The sequence below is a fragment of the Girardinichthys multiradiatus genome, chromosome 6 (assembly GCF_021462225.1).
Source record: "Girardinichthys multiradiatus isolate DD_20200921_A chromosome 6, DD_fGirMul_XY1, whole genome shotgun sequence".
In the NCBI taxonomy this organism is placed as follows: Eukaryota; Metazoa; Chordata; class Actinopteri; order Cyprinodontiformes; family Goodeidae; genus Girardinichthys; species Girardinichthys multiradiatus.
The window spans coordinates 35,666,087-35,686,510 of record NC_061799.1 but is presented as its reverse complement, the minus strand read 5'-3'; the positions used below and the strand labels follow the sequence as shown (position 1 = coordinate 35,686,510).

The 20,424-nt window shown below is 39.6% G+C and overlaps 1 protein-coding gene across 8 annotated transcripts in view; it reads left to right on the top strand.

Annotated features, from left to right (window-relative positions):
* The window catches only part of LOC124870444 (microtubule cross-linking factor 1), a 108,845-nt gene that overhangs the window by 24,340 nt on the left and 64,081 nt on the right, over positions 1–20,424 (top strand). For all 8 annotated transcript variants that reach the window (XR_007038774.1, XM_047369126.1, XM_047369132.1 and 5 more), the window contains one exon: positions 19,781–19,840. Coding sequence is in view for 7 of the 8 variants with exons in the window: in XM_047369126.1 (XP_047225082.1) it covers positions 19,781–19,840 (60 nt within the window). In the remaining variant the exon portion in view is untranslated. The remainder of the gene's footprint in view (positions 1–19,780; positions 19,841–20,424) is intronic.

The following is a 20,424-nucleotide window of genomic DNA, read 5'->3' as shown; positions in this document are numbered from 1 at the left end:
AGGTAGCTTTAAAAAAAACCTAAACACATCATGCACGCATTGCAAATTGAAACGGGGAGTGGAAAAATAATAAATTTAAAAATAATGTAACTGAACTAAAAAAGTATCTAGGAACCTTTCATTTGTAATTCATCACTTCAGGTTTCCATGGGGTATAAATGTTAATTAAGGCAGAAGGGAAAACAGCGGTCCAACCCGGGACTTGCTAGGTGTGGCTAATAAAGTGGCCAGTAATTGCCCAGGAGGAGTTATAGAGGATGTTGTTGAACAGAGGGTGGTCTAGATGTCCCTCCATGATGTATTGTCTCTGTAGCTCCATCAACAACTGGATGGACTGACTGATTTATTGCCAAGTTTTAATGTGTGTGTTGTGTTTTATGTGTCTCAGAAAAAACACTTTTTATTGATCTTTTTTTAATTTGATTTTAATTTAATTTGTACTGTATTGCACCGACTACACCAAAACCAATTCCTTGTATGTCCAAAAACGTACTTGGCAATAAAGCTTTTCTGATTCTGATTCTGATTCTGATTCTGATCTTTGGTGATTTATTATAATTTTTTTTTATTTAAGAAAATGAGTAAAATCCAAAATTCTTGTTAATCTGCAGATATCCTCTCCACATCTTCAGAAACATAGACTTTAACCGGTGTCTGTGGGAGTTAGATACACAACCCATAAGATGGGCCTAAATTGGTCCGATTATGACTACAGATGACTGAGGTTCTCTGCTGCCGCCAGAATCTAGAGTTAGTTACATTTTACCCCATCCTGTTGCAGCTCAACAGTCTTGTGGGATTTGTTGATGAAACGTTTTGAATTTTACTTTCCTGCTTTATCAGCTCCCGGCATGCCATTTTTTATCCACAAAAAGGACAACTGTGCAGACGAGTGGACTCCTCCCAGTCTATTGTGAGCCCTCTGATTCACACAAGGCCACAGTTAAATACTAAGTGAGGCTGGGGAGGAGGCTGACCTCATTAGCAGTCAGATGGGTACTAATTCCCCCTGTTTTTTACCCTCATCCACCATCTCACACCCCGCAGAGGTCCTGTCATGGATGAGAGTAATGCCCTGTTTTCTGAGCCGAAGAAACATTGGTGCAGCTCAGATGGAAAGTCCCAGATATGACTTTATAATCACAGGGTAATAGGCTTTTATTTATCTGTGCCTCACTTCACTTGGCTGAGGGTAATTATTAAAAACAACAAATGATCGTGCCCTGAAAAGGAGATAAGCTGCTGATAAAGGTTTAATTAAAGCACAGAAGCCATCCTGGGACTGATGTTTATTGAATCTTTTACAAAGAAAACAGCAAGATGTTTATAAATCCTGTTTTCAAGACTCCAATTCCAATTTTTTTCTAAGACATTTAGTGTTAGTGTATATTAAACAGTTTTTTTGGGGAGGTTTTCAATCAGTAACTAAAAAACAGCAGAGATATTTATTTTTTACCTAGATACGAGAGGTTTATCTTCTTATCTTGAAATGACAAGAGATTGACTTGAGCTTTTTGTCACAATAACAGTTTTATTATCCTTTATGGAAAGCTCTCATAACCTTGATATAAACAAATAACGAAACTGTTGTATGGACAATGCAATTGCGCCGACATTTCATTCACAAAATTTTAACTATCTCAAAAAACGCTAAAGTTTTTATTATCTCATCAAGTCAGTTACAACATTTTAAACTCTCTTTTAAGCAAATTTATATCGAGACCTTGATCTTGTTTTGTCTTGACTACTGTTTAATGATCTTATTATTGTTATTAGAACGAGTGAAAAAGCATCAAATAACTTAAAATTTTGTAATGACCTGGTGAACTTTTAAGAACGATTGTACAATGATTTCAAGGAAGTCCGTCTCTGCAGAAGTAAAACTTCTTGGAAGCAAAATATATAGAAATCTTGGAAGAGTCGAGACTTTTTAGACTATTTATTCTATACGTGATGCTTCTGTTGTGTTACTTTATTGATTGTACAAGTACTACAATCCTACAAGAAGCTATAAAGGTGGATCCTCGCTTTCGTCTACCCGTTAAAGAAAAATCTTTGCTAACTAAACTGAGAAAATAAAGACAAGTCCATGTCCTAGTATCAAACATCACCTGCTGTTTCCTTTGAAGGATGAATCTCAAGTGAAATATTTTTGTTTATACCTCACAAAAAGAGAAGACGACCTCGACTTATCTTGGGATATCCTCCCATTTGGTATTTATCAGCAGAATTTACCCCTGAAGGAGCATCTTCTACGTTCCTCTCTAACTTTACCCATGTCTTCCTCACTTCATGATGACTGATAGTCACATCCGCCTCTCCTTATGCCTCACTTTCTCCTGCTGCAAACACCACTCTCCGCCGGCACGCTGCCAGGCCGCCGTCCCAGAATACCCGCCGGACATGTCGAGGAGCTCGCAGGCAGATGACATGGCAGCTCTTCCCTCCTCCTGGCCCATCTGAGCCACAGTGACATTTATAGCTGTTGGTGTTGCTCCACAAACGGCTCCACTTCTATGACACATCAAATTCTTGTTTTTTATAGCTCCACTCAGAGCTTCAGCTGCGTTAACTCGGTTTGAGAGCCCAGTTTTTCTGTGTTGGATGTGACCTCCAAGCTGAGACACCGATTCGATGCCTTTCAAACGTTATTGGCCTCTTTTTGTCCCCTCTTCTCCCTTGTGGGATGAGCATAGCTGAGGAAAGCACACCGTCCGGCAGCTCATTTAAGCTGTTTTACTCATATTCTCACCTGGGAGCTGACCTTTCACAACCACCAGTCTGGTTGTATGAAAGTAAAAAAATAATGTGCCTACCAGCATCTCCAGGAAATAATGTAAATTTATCAACACTTTAGAGCAGTGCTTCCTTGTCTTAGTCACCAGAGAACACATTGCCCTGCAGATCTGCGGGTTTCTGTTTAAAAGGGTGAGTCATCAACAGGTTTCTGCAGAACCTGATGCCAACTGCTTGAGGAAATAGGTTTTTTTAAACCAGGTTTGTCCTATTTGGATTGGTGCTCTGAGAAGTAGGGAGGACAAATGTGATGGAGAGATTCATGGTTTTAGTTTTCTTCCTTCTGGCTTTTATTGCTGAAGCAGATAGCAAATTTCATTGGATGGACTAATATAGTTTAGGATGCATATTGATTCCCACATAACACAAATGGACAATAGTCTTAAAGTTTGGACATTCAACTAACAACTCTTCTTGTGCCCTGCTTCTCCTATACCAGCTTAGTTGTATGGTTCACAGAGGTGGGTAGTAACTACTTACATTTACTTGAGTAAATGTACTTCTATCAGTTTTACTGCACCGTACTTTTTACTTCTACTTGATTTTTTTTTTTATACAACGCCACTCTTACTTGAGTACCCTTTTTGGCTACTCTGCCCACCTCTGTTTACTACACCGCATAAAGAACAAACATGTTTTAACCAAAAATGTCCGATTTCTTGTTTTTTACACAAGCTTTATTGATGTCTGCTGAGCCATATGGATAAATAAATAAATATACACCAAAGTATATATTGTCACTCGAGATACTTTGCTGTTCTAACACATACATCTATACTCAATGAATCAGAATATGCGTCCAATGAGGCTCATTTGTCAGATTAAAAGTAGCTTTGGAAAATAATATTTACGGAGGTAGTAAACATACTTTTAATTAAGCCCATATTTCTGCATCAAAAATGTTTTTTTTTATTTTTTTATTTTTTATGTAATGTAAAACTCTAATCTTTATGTCATGTGTTTATTAGCTGTAAGCGGAAATGATCATGATTAACAAAAGTAAAGGCTTGAAAAGATCAGTCTGTGTGTAATTAATCTATCTCATGTTTCACTTAGTGAATGAAATTACTGAAATTAATTTGCTTTTCAGTAATATTCTAATTTATTCAGTAGGACTGTATATTACCTATTATAAGTATTGATTTCAGAAGTTTTGTGTCGTGAAGAAAAAGTGGATTAGGAAATGATTGTTCTGTCTGATGTGATTTATCTTTTTATTCTATAAATTACCAGAATTTGCACATAATGTGATATTTTTGCAGGTCTGATTACATTATTTTCGCAAATTAAATGAGATGTTATGATCAAAAAGTCACTCAGAGCCTAATTAGCCTTTTTATCAAATACTTTTTTACTCTCACTTAAGTATTTTGTTTGATGACTTGTATTAAAGTAATGCTACTTTTAACAACTCTGATGGTTCGGAGCATTGTAACATTGCATTTTTATGTTTAGTTTATTTGAATAATATAGCAGAGGGTCTAAATTTCAAGACATAAGAAGCTGCTTCCTTAAAGATTTCTACTTTTTTTGTTTTCACTCTTAAATCTTTCAAATCAGTCAGTCATTTTCTACCGCTTATTCCATATTAGGTTGCAGGGAAGCTGGTGCCTATTTCCAGCAGTCTACGGGCGAGAGGCGGGGTACACCCTGGACAGGTCGCCAGTCCATCGCAGGGCATCACACAAACAACCACACACATTCATACACCTAAGGGCAATTTAGAGAGACCAATTAACTTAACAGGCATGTCTTTGTACTGTGGGAGGAAGCCGGAGTACCCGGTGAGAACCCACGCATGCACGGGGAGAACATGCAAACTCCATGCAGAAACCCAGGACCTTCTTGCTGCAAGGCAACAGTGCTACCAACTGCGCCTACCAACTTTCAAATGATGGCTTCTTTTATTATTAGGGGGGAAAAAAGCTATCAAAAGCAACCTGACCACATGTGAAAAAGTAATTCTCCCCCTAAACGTAACAGTTGTTTGTGCCTCCCTCACAGGCAGCTACTGCCATCAAGCATTTGCAGTACTTAGCAGTGAGTCTTTATGTTTCTGTGGAGGACTTTAAGCCCACTCTTCTTTGCAGAATTGTTTAAATTCAGCTACACTGGTGGGCTTTTGAGCATAAATGGACAAATTGGGGCTGTTACAGGCTGCTCCAGTGCTTTATCGTCTGTATAGCAATACTAGATAGTAATGTCTTTGTTTCCGCACAAATCTTTTACCATCAGTTTATATACTAACTAATATACTTAAAAAAAAAAAACTGTTCAAACAAATATTATTTATTTTAGTAGTTTTCGTTCACAATTTCTTTGCAGCACTAGTGGCCTTCCTTTTTTCCAGTGTTTTTTGAAGGTAGGCTGACAGGAAACAGGGAAGGAGAGAGAGGGGAAGACATGTGGCAAACGTCGCCGGGGCTGGGACTCGAACCTAGGACCGCCGCAACAAGGACCAAAGGCTCAAGACATGGGACATCTGCGTAAATCCTGTCTGTGAAACACAGGAGCTGGACCTAACATTAGTCCCAATGCTGCAGAGGCTGTCAGAACATAATGCATTTGTTTGCCGATGTAAATTTATCCCCCTCGATCGTGTCCTGATGACCTTTTTATACCAGATGCACACTTCACCAGTTCCCTCCTCTGGCCTCCAGTAGTCAGGGGGTGTTTAGATCCCCACCACCAGCTCTCACGGTGAGGAGTGCTGGATCGGACCCACAGCGAGTCTCAAGACCAAACAGGACAGGCAGGAGTTAGTTTAAAAGGGTGAAACCATCAGAGCAGCAACTGTTAATATAATTATATCAAGTGTCTTTGTTAAATAGCGCTCATTTCTGCTATTTTTAGGTCAGATGTTTCTGTCAATATGAGATCAAATATTTTATCAGTAAATATTTTGTCTTGTCCTGGAGGTAATTTGTTTAGTTACCTGGAAATTCACTTTATTTGCAATTAATATTGCTAGACCCCTAGTGTGTCCATTTAGGTGGGAAGAATAAAAAGTCTGTTTAAACTCAATTTGTTTTTTTTGTTTTTTTGTGGTTCTCTCTTGTTAAATGAGTTTCTTGCCAGAAGATAATGTGCTGCTGTTCTCTCTTCATCTTAGCTATGAGCTTTCCTCTTTTAATTGGATTTTGTAACCCGTGAACATTAATAGTTATAATTTTATATTGCTGTTGAGACATAACTCTTTATTTGAGTAAATCCCTCTAATTTGCATATCCAAGGTGACCTTAACATTAGAAAATAAGTAAAACTCAAAAACGAAAAATTTGTAACACAAAAACAAACTAGTAAAGATGGTAGAAGAACGACTTCCCAAAACAGATTGACTCACTAGGGAGTCCTGATTGAGGAGGAAAGTCCCCATGAGACTTTTCGCATGGGGGGTCTCTCCAGTGCAAACTAACTCAGCTCGGTATGAGTGTAAGCTCAGTGCACTATCAGAGCCCTTAAACCGGCTCCCAAAACAACGGTCAGGTATTATAAGCTATTTATAACAATCAGTAACGTGTGTCTTGTTAGCATTAGCCAAGGTTAAATGAAAGATGATTAAAATACTGTTCGACAGTGTCTCTTTATGAAAATATTCAGCTCTTAGTCCATTCATTGGATGACATCACTGTGTTTGCAGATCTTACCACCTGGGTATTAATGAGAGGGGTCTGCGTTCCCGGCATCGTGACGAAATCTGCTGAGCTTTTTGCGTGCTCTCTCTCCATGTGCGTCCGGGTTCCGTCATTTGGCCTCCACCATTTCCCAGGAAAGTCTCTCCATCAGCGTCGGGGGGACCATCCTTACTGCTGCAGTCAGTTATGAGACCCCTCTTCTGCAAATCCTTTATGGCTTCGGCTGCGCTGTTGTACGTGACCGGGTCTCCGTCGAAAAACACACGAAGCCTAGCTGGTAGTGGGGTTTTAAAGCGGAGACCCTTCTCTTTCAGAAGTTTATTGATAGGAGCATAGGCTTGCCTCTTCGTTTGGGTCTCTGCCGGATAATCCTGGTCAAAATAAATCCGCTGCTGGCCGAGGCGGATCTCTCTTTTCTTCCACGCAGAGCAAAGCACCAAATCTTTAGTTCTGAGTGCCAAAAAGTGGATCACCACGGAGCGGGGGCTGGCATTCTGCGGTGGTTTGGGACCCAGAGCCCGGTGGCATCGTTGTATAGCTCGATCGGTATCCTGCAGTGACAGCTCTGCCTTAATAGTGGCATAAACTCCAGCAGGTTTCCTCCCTCTGTATCCTCCGGGATCCCGTACACACGGATGTTATTTCTTCGTGAGTGTGCTTCTAAATCAGTCAACTTTGCCTGAATTTTATCTTGGTCGCTTGTAGGTTGACCCAGCACCTCTTTCGCCACCACAGTCCACTCCTCCATTTCTGCCACGTGTTGTAACGACTCCTCAGCTCTCTTTCTGTTCTCTTTCATGTCAGACACGATTTCATTTAGCTTTCCATTAATATCTTCTTTAAAATTGGTTAAATCTCTTTTCATGTCTGCTGAGAAGTTGTCACGAAAGCAGGACAGCTCTTCCTTCATATCTGAACGGACAGCTAAAATTTCTTTGTGGATAGCTGCGATGGTAGCCTGAAGCCCCTCCGTAGCCATGTGCTTATCAAATGCACCTTTGTCAACCTTTCCTATGGAAACTCTCTCGCTTATTTCTTCTGCCTGAATTGATTTACCGTTACCTTTTGATACCTTTCCCCTTTTCATCTTAAATGTGTGGATTATAAAGTGTAAATTCTCTCTGGTATAGGGGGTTTAGCCAACCGAGCCGGGAGCACAGGTTCATCGCGTCTGCTCACCTCAGCGCCATACCCGGAAGCCGGATCTTGCTTTTAAACATAGTCCATATATGTTTAATAACGGTGAGGTCGGACCTTTCGGTAGGTTAACGAGTTCTGCGTGTTTGGAACCATTGTTCTCCTGGAACACCCAAATATGTCCAAGTTTCAGCTTGATTTTGAGGTGAAGTTGAAGAATTTTGTAGGTAGTCCTCTGGCTTCATTATTGCACACACTTTGTGTAATGCACGTGCACCACTGGCAGTGAAACACACCCTCAGCATGATGCTGCCACTACCATGCTTCACAGTAGATACAGCCTCGCCTGGACTCCTCCAAACGTTCTTCCTGGCACTGAGGCCAAACAGCTTGATTATTTGTCTCATTCGACTGTAAAACTTGGCTCATCCATGTTGGTAGCTACAAATCGCAGTGGAGCCCGAGTTTTCCATGTTGGTTCTTGGTTGTCGCCCTCTCAAATTACAGCAATATAAAACTCTTTCACAGTGGACATTAAGAGTGGTGTTCCATCATCATCCACTTGTTCTTAAGCACAATGACCCCAAACATACAATAAAACTAGCTTTGAGATGGAGGTTAACATTAACCTTGTTGAAAATTGATGGTCTAAGCTTAAGAGCCAGGTCTCTGCCATGGTACTAACCCCTTTAAATGAGCCAGAAAAGCAGTAATATATCCAGCCACAATTATGCCTGGAGCTCTATGGTATATCAAGAGGTGTGTGGTTTCTCTGCAACTTTCTAAGACCTTCACCATATATTATTAGGGGTGTTTGTACATATTTGAGCCTTTATTTATTTCTTACACCCTGTGTTGATAAAAAATATTCAGGTTGTATGTTGTATCATTTTTCCCTTCTCAAGAATAAATGATGGTTCAAGTTAATTATTAAAAGCCCAAATTAATAGCATTAGTGCCAGTGCTGGGTGCATGTAATCTTCTGATGGTAACTGGAACTACCACCAACTGGTTTTAATGCTTTCACCTTGCTAATGTTGATGATAACTCCCCTGCTTTCCACTACTTAATTTAAGGGTTCCTGACAGGATATAACTTTTTGTGGCTCACAGGTTTTTCTCTCTTATCATTAATACCAATATTTCAACCATTTTGCTACTTTATGCTCCCTTCAGAGCTTTAACTTAAATGAAAATGACTGTGGCCTGTCTGCGTATCACGATGGGACTCTAAAGTGGACCTGATTGCAGTTATACATTTCAGAGAAGCTCCAGCAGCTTACAGGAGTGCTCACTGAAGTGTAAGCCTCCCCCTTCTCTTTCTCTCTTCTAATTTCCTCCACACCGTGAGATCTGCAGAGTCAGCTCTACACTCTGTGGATGCCATAACCGGTTTGCCTGGGTGCCAGTAATATATGCCTGCAACCCACAGGCACGCTTTTGCACAGAAAAGCTGGATAACTTGAGAAAAAGATCTTAGTCGTACTCTTTTGTAACGAACGTCATACTTGAGATTTGGGACTTGAGTCTCATGAACATTCTGTATCTGTAGATTAAGGTGAAAATAAGTAAGTGCTAATAAAGTACCAAAAATGGAAGCAGTCTATCTAAACAACTGATGAGGTCCTGTATTTCTCACATTAATAAGATCTCAGGATGCCACCACCTGGTTTTAAATTCAGGTTTAATCTACCTTGTTTTCTACTAATCTTGCAAATCCTAAATGTCAGAGTAAAGAAAAGAAAAGCTCTCTAACCCAATAGAGTGCGCTATATGGTGAATAACTAAAATGTTGTAAGAAAGAAACTTGTAGTCAGAACTTAAACATTAACAAGTGTTAAAGTATTTCTAATATTGTTTCTTTAAACATGAATGCATATTTATTAGAGTTGCACAATATATCAAATCACAACCGTAATCGCACTATCAACATGTGCAAAATCGCAGTTGCAAAGGACTTTCTTGGATGCAATATTTGGAAGGCAGTTAAAGTGTTGCAGGTGTCATGCATTAAAACTCTTTCTAATAATGTATTTGGCCATTAAAATGGGCTTTCACTGTTCTCTTTCCCCACCAGTTATATTGATCTCATTAAAGGTGGAATAACCCTAATCGGTATCGATATTTAATGATAATATCACAATGTTATTTTTTTCTAAAATCGTGGAGCCCTAATATGTATATTCTTAAGGAGGCAATTATTGTCTAAAATAAATCATATAATCCTATAGTTTTGTGGGGTTTTTTTCAGGTTAAATGTTGATGTGTTACATTAGACCAAGAGATAAAACAACCCATTATTTGATTTCATAATCTACAGCAATCTACAGTGTAATAGGGCAGAGTTTATGGTTCATTCCAGTCGTTTGAGCCTTGACTTGGACTTGGAAAACATGACTTGTGAGTATCTCTCCTGTTTATAGTTGTTTTATTAAAACAAGCTTGTCATGCCAGAAAGAACCACCTCCATGCATCCTTGTTTTGAAGTTGATGCCAGCTGGCTGAGTGGCAATATGTCCTCTGCGATAAGCGTGCCAGTTTTCTGGGCTGTTCAGAAAGACTGAAGCATGAGCAACGTTCCTCCGTGAAAGGCTCTTTGTCTGTCTCTTTTAATGCTTCATATCTGGTCCCTGGCAGAAGTCAGAGTCGGCTTAGCGGAGAGGAGCAGTGAGGGAGTTGCCTCCTACAGAAATACACAGGCGAGTTGTTTTCATGCTGCCGTACAGAATTATTTACAACCTGTGCATCTTGGAAAAGGTCACTATAGCAACCAGGGGTTGCTCCTCTATGTTTCCAGTGGGAATCCGGCATGCTGACTCCTTGTACAACACACTTGTTGATGTGCAGCCTTTAATGGGACACGGTTAATCCAAAAGCCCTGGCAGGTTCTTTATGACACTCTGCACTCTGTTGCCTGCATCCTTTTTTGACAGTTTTATGTTTGTCATTAAGCTGTTTTCACGTCAAGAAATAATGTGGAATTACAGTGGATGAAGTATAATAACCAGTCACTACGTATGAGGGACCATCAGTACTAGATGATCATATTACAGCTATTAGGGCAGTACTTGGCAAAGATATTCATGCTTGAACCCTTCGATATTTTATCACATTGTTGTTACGGCTGCACAGTTTTTTGCCAATTCGTTTTAGTATTGCAATATGACAGTGTTATGTCCCCTGGCAGGTCTAAGGGTTATACGTGAATGGGGTAACAAACTGGCATTTAAGATATTTATTTACAGCCATATTTTATGGCTATTTTAGGTTTTTAAACAGACATATGTATTAATCTTAAGCCATATAACCAACGCAACATTCACCACCTTCATTGCATATCATATGTTATTCTAACATCATGCAGCCTTCGCTACATCCACAAAGTTCAATGTATTTCTGACAGATTTTATGCGATAGACCAACACAGAGTGACGCAAAAATGTGGAAGGAAATGAATATTTTTTCGGTTCTCAAATGAAATGTGTTGACGGGACAATAAGGACTCAACAAATATGGTCTTCATGAACAGTGTCATTTGCAGTTTGCCAGTTATATGCAATACTTTATGTTAGTCCACCGCATAAAATCCCAATGAAAGGCACTGAAGGTTATTGTTGTAAAATAACAAAATCAAGAAAAAAATTATTTTATTTTGTGATACTGAGATGTTTTCTTGTTTCTTGCACTCACAATATGATTTTGATCCAAAAATCTCCTTTTCTCATCTTCCGCTCGGCTCAATCAATACCTTTTGCTGTGCTTCGGATAGTTTATAGATGCTTGCACTTTTACAGAGCTTTCAGCGGGAAAACGCCATGATGCTGCATTGAAGTACCAACCGTAAACTAAATAATTCATACTAAACTGGCTATAAAAGATTCATCACTCATTGTTATCAGCAAACTTCACTGCAGTGAAAAGCCAGAAAGAGTCATTTAAACAATTATTTTATAAACAACTTCATTATTTAGTTATGAAATCATGGTGTTTTTGGGGCCAAAACATGTTCCTCTTTAATCTTCTATAGGCTGAATGATTGCATACTAAGTCATGTGGCGTTCATTTTCTCCTATGTGTCAGCATCTGTAAGCTGGGTCTGACTATAAGAAGTCAGAATAATTCAGAAATGTGGAGAGAAATCTCCATAGCTAGATGCTCCCATCCTGATTGGATGTCCTGACATTGGAGTGCCCTCAGAGGGTTCTGAAGGCAGCCTGCCTTGTGTTGCCACAAACCAGCAGTAAAATGTGTTCTGGTAAATGTCCAGCTTCATGGAAGCAGCACTGGGACTTACTGACTAAAGGACAACAGATTTTACCCACAAGTCAAAGATTTAGATTATAGGCACATGTTATTTAGTTTCATTAATTCAATTAAAAAAGTAAAACTTCTTATATTGCTTAGATTTGAAATCTAGGTAATTAAAAGTTAAAAAAATTCAGTTTCTCATGAAATCTAAATATTGTATAAAGAGTTGTTTATAACAGTCATTGACAAACCTCCATGAAGTGGATAAGCCAAAAAAGGCCATTGGTTAAAAAGCTGGGTGTTTAGAGAGCTGTATTTAAGCATATTAATGGAAAGTTCAAAGGAAAGAAAAACTGTGGTAGCAAAAGTTACACAACAACAGGAAGAAAACGCAGCCTTAAGAGGATTATGAATAAAAGCCCCATTCAAGAGCTTTGGAAGAGATTTACAAGGCCATGACTACAGCTGGAATCAGTGCTTAAAGAGCCACCACACACAAATGTATTGAGGATATGGGCTGTATTTACCACATTCCTTGTGTTAAGCCACTCCTGAACCAAAGACATCAGATGGGTCTTATTTGGTCTAAGGAGAAAAAGATCTGGACTGTTGCTCAGTGGTCCAATGTCCTCTTCAGATGAAAGTAAGGTTTGCATTTCATCTAGAGATCAAGGTTCCAGAGTCTGGAGGATGAGTGCAGAGATGCAGAATCCAAGTTGATGAAGTTCAGTGAAAAGTTTCCACAGTGATGATTACCTTATTGATGCAGTAATTCATGTTAAATGAGCCCCGACCAAGTATTTAGTGCATATTCTGTATAGTACACCAGCAAACTTTTTACAAGGCTGATAATTCTGCATTGAAGTAACTTGGATTCTGGATGAATGCATCTATAACTGAGGATTTTTACCCCTGGGCTGTCCAGTCCCTTTTCTCCTCAGCCCAAGTCATGTGCTTCTGATGTGTTTGGTTCTGTCTTAGCCTCAGACTCATCCCGCGGTTGTAGCCATCTCTTGTTTTTGGACCATTTTCTACCAGACTTTTTCCTTCTACTCAACTTTCTATTAATATGTTTGGATATACAGGGGTTGGACAATTAAACTGAAACACCTGTCATTTTAGTGTGGGAGGTTTCATGGCTAAATTGGACCAGCCTGGTAGCCAGTCTTCATTGATTGCACATTGCACCAGTAAGAGCAGAGTGTGAAGGTTCAATTAGCAGGGTAAGAGCACAGTTTTGCTCAAAATATTGAAATGCACACAACATTATGGGTGACATACCAGAGTTCAAAAGAGGACAAATTGTTGGTGTACGTCTTGCTGGCGCATCTGTGACCAAGACAGCAAGTCTTTGTGATGTATCAAGAGCCACGGTATCCAGGGTAATGTCAGCATACAACCAAGAAGGACGAACCACATCCAACAGGATTAACTGTGGACGCAAGAGGAAGCTGTCTGAAAGGGATGTTCGGGTGCTAACCCGGATTATATCCAAAAAACATAAAACCACGGCTGCCCAAATCACAGCAGAATTAAATGTGCACCTCAACTCTCCTGTTTCCACCAGAACTGTCCATCAGGAGCTCCACTGGGTCAATATACACGGCCGGGCTGCTATAGCCAAACCTTTGATCACTCATGCCAATGCCAAACGTCAGTTTCAATGGTGCAAGGAGTGCAAATCTTGGGCTGTGGACAATGTGAAACATGTATTGTTCTCTGATGAGTCCACCTTTACTGTTTTCCCCACATCCAGGAGAGTTACGGTGTGGAGAAGTCCCAAAGAAGCGTACCACCCAGACTGTTGCATGCCCAGAGTGAAGCATGGGGGTGGATCAGTGATGGTTTGGGCTGCCATATCATGGCATTCCCTTGGCCCAATACTTGTGCTAGATGGGCGCTTCACTGCCAAGGACTACCGAACCATTCTTGAGGACCATGTGCATCCAATGGTTCAAACATTGTATCCTGAAGATGGTGCCGTGTATCAGGATGACAATGCACCAATACACACAGCAAGACTGGTGAAAGATTGGTTTGATGAACATGAAAGTGAAGTTGAACATCTCTCATGGCCTGCACAGTCACCAGATCTAAATATTATTGAGCCACTTTGGGGTGTTTTGGAGGAGCGAGTCTGGAAACGTTTTCCTCCACCAGTATCACGTAGTGACCTGGCCACTATCCTGCAAGAAGAATGGCTTAAAATCCCTCTGACCACTGTGCAGGACTTGTATATGTCATTCCCAAGACGAATTGATGCTCAATTGGCTGCAAAAGGAGGCCCTACAACATACTAATAGATTATTGTGGTCTAAAACCAGGTGTTTCACTTTCATTGTCCAACCCTTGTAGCTCTCAAGTGAACAGCCAGTTTGTTTTAAAAATAATTGTTTTGTTTGTCTTATGTAATAGGCAAATATTTCACATCATTTTCATCGACAAATTGAATTTCAGTGGGTTGGATGGTGCCTATTTGGAGGATGGATCATGTCCAAATGAAGTATATTTAGAGTACTGCAGGTGCTGCAAGCCAGAGATTGATTGTCCGTGTAAAAATAACCCATCTTGATCCAGTAGGAGCTCCAGCAGAAAGCACTTTTGCATCAATGTGCGTTCTTGGATTGGCCCAAAAATTAAATCAAATGACAAAAAGAGGCCGTTAGGCTCCCAAATGTGTTCAGCCAAGACTGTGAGTTGTATTAATTAATTTATTCAAATGGATTACAGTCCAGATTAACTAATATAATCTGCCTCTAAACATTTCAGAGCGACTTATCTCTGTGAGCTCTCCCGCCGGGTGAGACCCATTCATTCTGTTGTGATAGAGTCTTAACGTCCTCCGTCAGGGCGGAGAAGGGCTTTATCTGCATCTAACGGCCGCCGAAGCTCCTTTTGTATCCCCCCATCCCGCTCACTTTTCCTGGTCACATTGCTACTCCTGTTAAATCCCTCTTTACCAGAGCCTGACGCCTCTCTTCTCTGTGCAGTCTTTGAGGAAAATCATAAATAGGCCAAGCTGATGAGTACAGATGCTGCTGAGATTTCTCCCGTTCTTGCACAGCCCTCCGCCCTCCCAAAATGTTTTTTTTTTTTCCTTTTCCACCAAGGGATTATTTTTCTTTTTGGGTGATGTCACCCTGTGATGTCATCCGGCTTCAGTGTCTTACGCAAACAGACGTGTCCAAGTACCCAGAATTCAACATTTCCATCATAGGAACACCCTTTTTCCATTGGATCTGCAGCATGTCTTCTTGCTTCAGTGATTTGTGTTAAAACTGGTTGAGCACCGGAACACACACACTCACACACACATCGATACTCGTCCGCGAGGCTCCATTAATTACTGTGGAGAGCAGTTAATTAATTCTAAGTACCTACTGAACTAAAAGTCACCATTGTGTCCTAATGTTGCAGTTTTATTTCTCTGATTCTCCTCTGCTGGCCAGAAACATTCAGATATAATCATGTCCAGCTAGAATAACTTCAGACCTTCATCATGTTGAAAAAAGGGATGGATGGACAAAAAGATGGTTGGATAATTATTTTTATTGCATCTCTTTCAGTTATAATGTTATAAATAAAGAGTGCACCCCAGGTTGGCATCTTTAGTTAGATCTCTCAACTCTGCATTATTTATTTTCTTGTTTAAAATCAAAAATTCAGTTTTCTAAAATACAAATCATAAATATGTGACATTTTTCCAATGAAGTTATTTTGATCAGTCAAAACAGCTATAAGCTGAAGTTTGTCTAAAAAATTTGATCAGTTTTATCGAGGTTTTACATTTTCCTAAACCTCTGTGTGAGTCATGCTCTGTCTTTGTCCTGATCTTTAAAAGCAACTTTACTACCTGGAAGTCTCTCTGTAGGTCTTCAGGACCTTTAGGACTTTTTAAAAATAAGACGTTGCACCAAGCCTTGTGTGGCCTCATAGAGAGCTGTGCAGAAATTTGATGAATGGCTTGCTTGGAGTCACTTTGAAAACAAAACAACATCAGAAGCAGCTCCTTGAATTGCTTAAACTTCAGACAATGTAGAACAACTGTAACAATGTGTTACGACCACAACGTTTTCAAGGGTAAAAAGGAGTTCAGAAATACCTAAACTGTTCTGTCTGACACAGCTAACATTTTAGTTTTCATGTCTTCTCTCATTTCGCCCCTTCTTCATGACCTCTCTTGGTGAAATGCTGATCTTGTTGATGCTTCAGTGTTCTTTGATCGGATCTTCACAGCTAACAGAAAACTGCACTGACACTTCTCAGAAACATACATGGTGCTTCCAAGTAAATGTTTTCAAGCATAGCTGTAGATAATCTATGAGTTTATTACAAAGGAAGTAAAGACGTTTAGCTCCTGAAAGTTATTTAAAAAAAATAGTAAAACAAAACATTAAGGCCAGAAGGGTCATTTAGTCCCTCCAGTTGCTTCTGGATCCTGGGTCTCATCCCTGGAAAACCTCTAAAGGGGGTATCTTGATCAGATGCCTGAACCACCTCAGCTGACTTCTTTTAATGCGGAGGAGCAGGAGCTCCACTCCAAGCTTCCCCTGGCTAATCAGGACCAATTTAGTTTGGTTTAGATTAGTTTATTGATTTGTTTGGAACCTAAGTGAAAAGAAAAAAATAAACACAAACAAAACCTTTGAGACATACAAAATAATCTGTTTGAAAAGGAATAGGTAGAAGTAAAAAGAAAGAAATAGAAGAAACTTGTTGGAAGCAAAATTTAGATAAATTAGGCTCTTTTCACCACCAAGTTTATTTTTTTAAAATTTCCTTTGCTCATTTTACACATACAGTAAACAGAGACCCCACCTTATTGTACTCTGGGTATTCTGAGGATCTTTGTAATCCGCTGACTCCCCAGAGGGATTAGCTGTCACCACAACTGGGATTTAAACCATGACTGGTGTGGAAGATGTTGACACAGACTGGAGGGAGAACCGGCAGGGAGGGCTGGGTCTGGATGCACATTTTTATCCGACTGAGTACTGGATAAAATGATCACTTACAATTATTAAACAAAAACAACTGAAGAGTCTCAGACCATTATTTGGAGATTATAAGGGCGGCACACAAACATTAGGACTGCAGACTAAAATGGAAATCAATGGAAAAAGAAATTAGTGAAGTTTTGGTAACTAAAGCCTTTAACTTTAGAAGAAGAAGAAGAAGCTGCAAAATCGTACAGAACAGTATAAAGTGTTCAGTCCGTATAGCTTACATATGATGACATGAAGCAGGAACTGAGTCAGAGGGCTGCTGTGGATAAAATGGGTTCCTTCCTCACATTTTCCATCCGTCTGGCCATGAATGATTCACTCTGGTCCATTTAGGACGGCTGGGAAGACTTTTCCAAATACAAAGTGAAAGGTAGAGAAAAAGGGAAAGCAGAGGCAGCTGATACACTGAGTATCTGATTCATTTCAGTGTGTCTATATAGCACTGGTTAACAAATAACTTCTTTTTTGTTTAAAAGCAACTCCTCATTCAAGAGATATTCAATTAATTTCATGAAATCAGCTCCTTTTGCAGATCCAGACAGCCTAATTCATTTAAAATATTTAACATTTAAATGTACAAACTACTCCATTGCTCTGAAACAGTGTCACAGACATAAATGTACATTTATACAGTGAACCCCCCAGGTGGAATGGTCTTAGAGGTAAATTGACATGTAAGCAGAGCAGTTATGGGTGTAATGTAAATGATTTGATTTGCAAAAAGCTGGCACATCTGAAACATGCCGAGAACGTGACCTCTGTCAAATGCCATAAGGTTGTGAAAATGCTGTCTGATTCGTCAATGAAGTATCCTCTGTGTTTGCTGACTCTTCACCTTCCGTTTAGACCACCGTCAGAAGCTCCGGCAACAGCCTGATAGCGCCTGTTGCTCTGCTTGTGATGCCACCTTCAATTCTCCTGTTCTAGATGTCTCAGCTTCTTGCAAATCAAATTATCTACACATTACATAGATTCCCTTTACTGGTCTGCATGTGTTATTTACATCCAAATAGGATCATTCCCTTTAGACTGGTAACTTCTTTGTCCGGTGGGGAAGTTTAAAGCAGGGTGAGGTTATAAATCAATTTCACAAGCTTTTAACATCTCACGAAGCACTACCCAGTCCATCTTCAAAGATTGAAAACATTTGGCCCAAACTGCAGACCTACTGAGATATGGCTGTCCACCTAAACAGGCTGGGTAATCAGGCTCATGGTCACTCTGGAGGAGTATTAGAGATCCACAGCTCAGGTGTGAGAATCTGAGACAGGACACCCTAAGCCTATAGACGTCATGTTTAAAATTCACCACAATCCATATAGGGGCACGCATGTGGAAGAAGGTGCTCTGGTCAGATGAAACTAAAGGGAAACCCTTTGGCTTACATTTAAAACATTAAACCTGGTGGAAAACTAACTCCTTGAACTCAGTTTGTCTGTGGTGAAAAATGGTGGTGGCAGCATCATGCTGTGGGGGTGCTTTTCTTGAGCAGGAACAGGGAAGGTGGTCAGGGTTGATGGGAAGAAGAATGGAGCTAAATACAGATCAACGCTGGAAGAAAACATGTAGGAGGCTGCAGAAGCCTTGAGACTGGTTGCTGGATAGTTTAGCTATTCTAACAAGAACAGGCAGAAATATCAGTCTCTAGATGTTCAAAGCTTGTAGAAACATACCCCCAAAAGCCTACAAAATGCATCCCACTATATCATGTCACAACCATGCATGTACTTTTTTGTGTTGATATATCACACTTGATCCCTAAATGTGAAAAAGCTCAAGGGTATGCATACTTTTGCTGGGAACCACAATCAGTTGTTTTAAGCTTTCCACCTTTTACTTTAAAAATGCATGTCCCTTAAAGTCACATTTCAATCGAGTAGATAACAAACTAAACTCCTGTTTAGCTCTTGAAGGCGTCTTTGCGCTTTCTGCTGAATGGTGTTTTCGTTGTATAAAACCCCCATTTGGGCAAATATATGTTCACACTTACTCTTTATAGCTAAAATGTGAATAAACTGTAGTGACCAGTAAACTGTAGTGACCACTTGTAGTAAACAAGTGAAAGTAAAAATGTTGGGACAAAGGGGTATTTTCTATCCCCCTTAAACTTTCATAGCTGCATAAAACACTTAGAAATCCAAAAATATTCTAGAAACACACCCAAAAGGTTTTCGGAAAATCAGCCAATTTTAAAAAAACGTTCCAGCTCTTCTAAAAGAACTTTGTATCCTAAGTAATTAGTAGATGTTACTGAACAATATTCCATGAACGTCTAATAGCCAGTTATGCTTCCTAGAAGGAAGCTCTGCTGATCGTCAAGCCTTTAAATAGCTGTCAGAGTAGTAGTCTATCTCTGGAAACAGCTCCATTTATAGCGGGGGGTTTCTTCCTTCCTATTTTCTTTTCCACCATCTTTCCTTGCAGTAACTCTCCCCTGCTTGTCATATGATGATGTAAGACAAAAGCTGATACAAAAATAAATGAATGAATGAATGAATGAATTTTATTAGTTGCTGAGGCTTAGCCGACGTTTTTATCCTGGCTTTGCATGCGATGTGCACTGCAGTATTTAGCTGCAGGACAGATTTTCATGCTGGGAAGGAAGATGCTTCCACCTGCTCCCTTTAGCATGTTGGAAGTGCAACGTGTCCAAGAATGCAAACCAAAAGGACGCATTGATATAAAGCAGCTCGGTGCATCATGTTGCAAAACATGCAGCAGAGCATCCTACACTAAATTAACCAGGAAATGTTTTAAGATGAATGTTCTGAGGAGATGATTTATACTATCCACATGCATGTTCACTACTCTGTCTGTAATTATGAGGAATAATTATCGGTGTGCATCCCTGTTAGGCTAGGCTTTGACCTGTGGACGCTGTATAATACTGGCACTTATAGTTTAACGTTGCTCTATGATAGCAACCACAGTCATCACGCCTCTGTTTTCTCTCTCCCAGACTGCACTGAGGCGACGGGGAAGCAGGGAAGCTTTTAAGGACAAGAAATCCTCGAGTCAGGTAAAAAAAATAAACACTTTATTTTTCTTTGAATTCAGCTTTTATGATGTGTTATGCTTTATACATTAAAATTATACTTTGTCAGGCAAAAAAAAATATTGAGCTTACTTTTTTTGTTAGTTACCCCAGTTATTTTAGGTCAAATCTGGGGGACGAAAACACAATGCTCATCTTTTCAAGAGATCTTTTTTCTTCAGAAATATTTACTATGTTAGAGATCCAACACTGTCCACATACAGATCTATTCAATAAATTAGAAAATTTAGGAAAAGTTCATTTATTTCAGTAACTCTCTTTCAGTAAGATTAATTACATACAGACTGATATTTTTCAGCCTTTATTTTTGCTAATTATGATTTTCTTCCTACTTGACAAAAACACAGCATTAAGATTGGAATATTAATGCATATTAATATTAATACATAAATGTGGGCTTAATCGAAAGTATGTTTAATACCTGCTTAAATGTTGATATTTTCAAAAGGTACTTTTAATAATTTCTTGAGTATGTCTGTATATTGGAGGACCCCTGGTAAATCTTTTACTCCAGTAGTATGATCTCATACTGATCGTTTAAATAAAAA